The 4886-nt window shown below is 48.6% G+C and overlaps 1 protein-coding gene across 1 annotated transcript in view; it reads left to right on the top strand.

The window, feature by feature from the left end:
* GPX7 (glutathione peroxidase 7) overlaps positions 1-4886 on the top strand; it is an 11837-nt gene that overhangs the window by 4800 nt on the left and 2151 nt on the right. Inside the window, exon 2 of the mRNA XM_011926284.1 lies at positions 4303-4564. Coding sequence (XP_011781674.1) covers positions 4303-4564 — 262 coding nt within the window. The remainder of the gene's footprint in view (positions 1-4302; positions 4565-4886) is intronic.

Genomic DNA, 4886 nt, shown 5'->3' on the forward strand with positions numbered 1-4886 from the left:
GGCCCGCGGCTACGTGGCACGGCCCTGGCGCGGAGGAACCCGAAGCGCTCGCAGTCGGCGCCCACTTTGCTACCGGCAGCTTTGGGCAGCGGGGTCCAGACCTTCGCCGAGAGGCCGGGCACCACTACCCAGCCTTTGCCATTCACGGGTGGAAAAAGTAAACGTAGCATCGTGCGGCCTTTCCCTCTCCCCTCCCCACTTTCCGCATCTGAAACGGGGAGTGGCTGATTCGGAGTCCACTGAAGAACACTGTGGAGATGAATGTGCAGGGCAGAGGGTGTTATTTCAGATGCACGGAGACCTCACACGGATCATCCTTGGGAGAGGGCACAAAGACCCAGAGAGGGCAGGCATTCGCACAAGGTCACACTACACTAGAAAAACGGGGTCTGGAAGAGAACCCCACAGCCACATCCGGGGTCCTCTCTAGGCCAAGTCCTTAGATGGCAGCTCAAGGGCACAGTTAAGAGTCATCCAGGCTAGGCCGGGCGCGGTGGCTCAAGCCTGTAATCCCAGCACTTTGGGAGGCCGAGACGGGCGGATCACGAGGTCAGGAGATCGAGACCATCCTGGCTAACACGGTGAAACCCCGTCTCTACTAAAAAATACAAAAAACTAGCCGGGCGACGTGGCGGGCGCCTGTAGTCCCAGCTACTCGGGAGGCTGAGGCAGGGGAATGGCGGGAACCCGGGAGGCGGAGCTTGCAGTGAGCTGAGATCCGGCCACTGCACTCCAGCCTGGGCGAAAGGGGGGGCCCCCCCCCAAAAAAAAAAAAAAAAAAAAAGAAAGAGTCATCCAGGCTAATTGCCCCCTCCTTACCAAGAGGGAACCTAAGCTCAGAGAAGACTTCGGAGAGGAAGGGTATCTGGGTTGAGTCTTTGAACAGGAGTGGATTTTAGCAAGACTAAGAAGCAAACAGGAAGAAGGGTGGGGAGTGGTGGGGCCAGGAGTTCCAGCTGTTGTGCTTCAAAGAGTCTAAAGCTGGAGGCTAGGAGTGGTGGAAGATGAGGCTGAAAGGATTGGCAAGGGACCAGGCGGGACCCTGAACACTACATTGAGAGGCCTGGATGTCACATGTGCAATGAAGAACTCCCAGAGTGGACCTCTTCAGGATGGACCTGGGGACTCGTGTGTGAAATGGCTGGGAGTTGAAATCTAATGAACAGGTGGGCCAGCGTCCGGTTTTGGATGAACCACACAAAAATGGATGTCAACATTTTTCTCCTGGGAGTAACACCATCTTTAGTGAAGACCAGTACTCTATAAGCCTTGAAATTTTCGATTATGCTGGGAGTCTTGGGGGCAGTAATCCCTGTCCTGACTGTCCCCCAGAGTGTCGTGAGTTTCAAATGAGATGATGGCGTGGATGTGGATGCACTTAGTAAACTCTGGAGTGCTCTGCACCTGTGTTTGGTGGATCCCAGCAGGAACTTCATTTAGAACTCTGGACAAAGAACCAAGAACAGGGCCCATTCCAATTCAGGCCTCCTGTTCTCTCTAGAGCAGCTCATCAGAGAGCCCCAGGTTTAGCGTCTGACCAGCTCTGCTACTTATTCATTCGTTGTTCATTATTGAACACCTACTGTATACTAACTAGACACTAGGTCAGCCCCCGGGGATACAGTGGTGAACAAAACAGATACGTTTCCGCTAAATGGAGCTTACATGGGATGAGAGGAAGAAAGAGACAATAAACAAGGAACTGAGAAATGCACGAGGTAATTCCTAGTAGTAGTAAGTGCTAAGACCAAAATAGAAGAAGGTCACACAACTAGTAAGAGAATTAGAATTTGAACCCAGACAGTCCAGCTCCAGAGTCTATGCTCTTAGTTGCCAAGTTCAGCAGTAAACCAGTAATCCAGAAAAGCTGTAATTGGTGCCAAGTTAACCCAAGCTAGGCCTGCTGCTTGGGCAATATGCTCATTCCTTCACCTACAAACATTTACTGGCTCCAACTACATGTCTGACACTGGGTCCAGCTCTGGTGACATAGCCTTGAGCAAGATTGAAATGGTTGATGCCCTCAGGCTAATTGGGAATATAGTCATTTAGACCAGTATGGATGAATGGCTGACCACTTGAGAATGTGTGCGGTTATGTATGTACTGGTAGGCCTGAGTGTAGAGAGTGTGTGTGTGTGTGTGTGTGTGTGTGTGTTTATGGTTTGTTTACTTCTGTGTACAAATCTGAGTCTCTGTCTCTGCTTGTATATGTACATATGTAAATTAATTGTGTACTTGGGTGTGTCTGTCTGTGTTTTGGTTTCTAAGGACCAAGCTTTTTGGTTTCAGGGATGGAACTAGAAGCCAGATTTCCCCCTTCCAAAAGAGTGAGTAGACATGCAAGGTGTGAGTTAAAAATTAGCAAGCTTTGGCCGGATGCAGTGGCTCACGCCTATAATCCCAGCACTTTAGGAGACTGAGGCAGGCAGATCACAAGGTCAGGAGTTCAAGGCTAGCCAACTGGTGAAACCCCGTCTGTAATAAAAAAAAAATACAAAAATTAGCCAGGCATGGTGGCGTACGCCTGTAATCCCAGCTACTCGGGAGGCTGAGGCTTGAATCCGGGAGGTAGAAGTTGCAGTGAGCCAAGATCACGCCACTGCATTCCAGCCTGGGTAACAGAGCAAGACTCCATCTTAAAGAAAAAAAAAAAAAAAAAGCTTTAATGTTCTCATTGCCCAGGGATCCATCAGGGGGAAAAAAAGGAAGAACCCTAGCTGAGGAAGGGAGTTAAGAATCCCAGTTTTCACCATTCCAGGCAGATTATGGTGTATGCTGACCTCAAACTGAGGAGGTTGTTCTAATAGCCAGTGGCCCCAGGCATGGGTCCTTTCTCACCTGGTGGAGATAGGGTACAGGAGGTACAGCTCAGTAGTTCAATCATCTAGCCCAGTGGTTCTCAACTAGGGGTGATTACTCCCTTTAGGGTACAATTGGCAATGCCTGGAGACATTTTTTATTGTCAAGACATTTTTTATTGCGTCTAGAGGGTAGAGGCCAGGGATGCTGCCAAACATCTGACAATGAATAAACAGGACATCTCCCTAACAACAAAGAATTATCTGACCCAAATGTCAATTATGGAGGATAGGGCTAGACTGCCTACCACAGGGTAGGGTTTAAAATCCTTTAATAATATATACCTAGAAGCTAAAAACATAGCATTTGAGCCAAAATTCTAATCACAGTATTATAATCAAGTTCCATTAGCCAGGTTTATATTTATTGCCTAAAGTCTTTAATAAATTTAGGGATTAGTCTAGTGATAAAAGAAAGTGGTAGGCCAGGCATGGTGGTTCATGACTATAATCCTAGCACTTTGGGAGGCTTAGTTGGTAGGATTGCCTGAGGCCAAGAGTTTTTGAGTCCAGCCTGGACAACATGGTGAGACCTGTCTCTACCAAAAGTAAAAATTAAAAAATTAGCCAGGTGTGATGGCATGTGCCTGTAGTCCTACCTATTTGAGAGGCTGAGGCAGGAGGATCACTTCAGCTCAGAAGTTTGAGACTGCAAACTGTTGGGGGGATGTCCTGTTATGATCATGCCATTGCTCCAGCCAGGGACCTTGTCTCAAAAACAAAACAAAACAAAAAAAAGTGGTATTGGTTCTCTGGAGGTGGTGGGGACAAAAAGGGATTTTTCTCAAGAAAACCTGTGTCTGTCTATGTTCCCATGCAGGCGTTTGTGTTTGTGTGCACACTTACTCATTCAGCTGAAACTTAGACTTTTTCATATGCCAGGCCCAGAGATGAAGTGGATATAGCTCCTGCCCTCAGTAGGTTCACATTCTAGAAGGGAGACTGACACATATACAGGCAACCACAGTGCAGAGTGGCGAGTGCTAGCTGACTGAGCCAAAAATTGAGCCCAGGTCTGCCTTTTTACCCCCTCTTATCAGCTCTCATTATGTGCTCGCCAGTATGTGTGCCTCTGTCTGTGGAAGTGCTGCGTGTGTGGGCATGTGTGGTATTTGCTAACGTATGTTTGTATCATGGCGCATATGCATACTTATTTATGTATGTTGTATAATTATGTTCACAGATGTTCATGTATGTGTGCACATATCTGTAAGCCCCTGAATGTTTGATTTCATATGTGCCTGTCTGTGTGCATGTGTTTGTGTATGTGTGAGAGCACTGGACACACATTTACATATGTGTACACAGTGTTCTTGTATGTGTGAGGCAGTATTAACTGTTGCGGGAGTCACATATGTGGACGTGTCAGGGCATGTACAGGTTCATGCCTCTTCACTGGCTTGTCTGTGCTTTGTTTTGTTTTGTTTCTGTCATACATACAGGTATCCCTGGTGGTGAATGTGGCCAGTGAGTGCGGCTTCACAGACCAGCACTACCGAGCCCTGCAGCAGCTGCAGCGGGACCTGGGTCCCCACCACTTCAACGTGCTCGCCTTCCCCTGCAACCAGTTTGGCCAACAGGAGCCTGACAGCAACAAGGAGATTGAGAGCTTTGCCCGCCGCACCTACAGTGTCTCATTCCCCATGTTTAGCAAGATTGCAGTCACCGGTACTGGTGCCCATCCTGCCTTCAAGTACCTCGCCCGTAAGTCCTGGTCTCTTCATCCCCTCACACCTCCCTGGCTGAAGCCATGGCTCCCTGGGCAGCAGAAGCCACTGGCTGGCTGGGTGACCTGGGGCCCTTCCCCTTCCTGATCCTCTCAGGTGGACTAATGGTTTGCTCCAGCACTAATCTTTTTTTTTTTTTTTTTTTTTTTATGGCAGAGAGACAGGGTCTCACTCTATCTCCCAGGATGTGCAGTGGTGCAATCATGGCTCACACCTGACAGCTCCTGGGGAGGCTGCAGTGAGAGGATCCCCACCGCACACTGCACCGCCCCCACCAACCCTATTTTTTTTTTTTTTTT

This window comes from Colobus angolensis, unplaced genomic scaffold (assembly GCF_000951035.1).
Source record: "Colobus angolensis palliatus isolate OR3802 unplaced genomic scaffold, Cang.pa_1.0 Scaffold68, whole genome shotgun sequence".
Lineage (NCBI taxonomy): Eukaryota > Metazoa > Chordata > Mammalia > Primates > Cercopithecidae > Colobus > Colobus angolensis.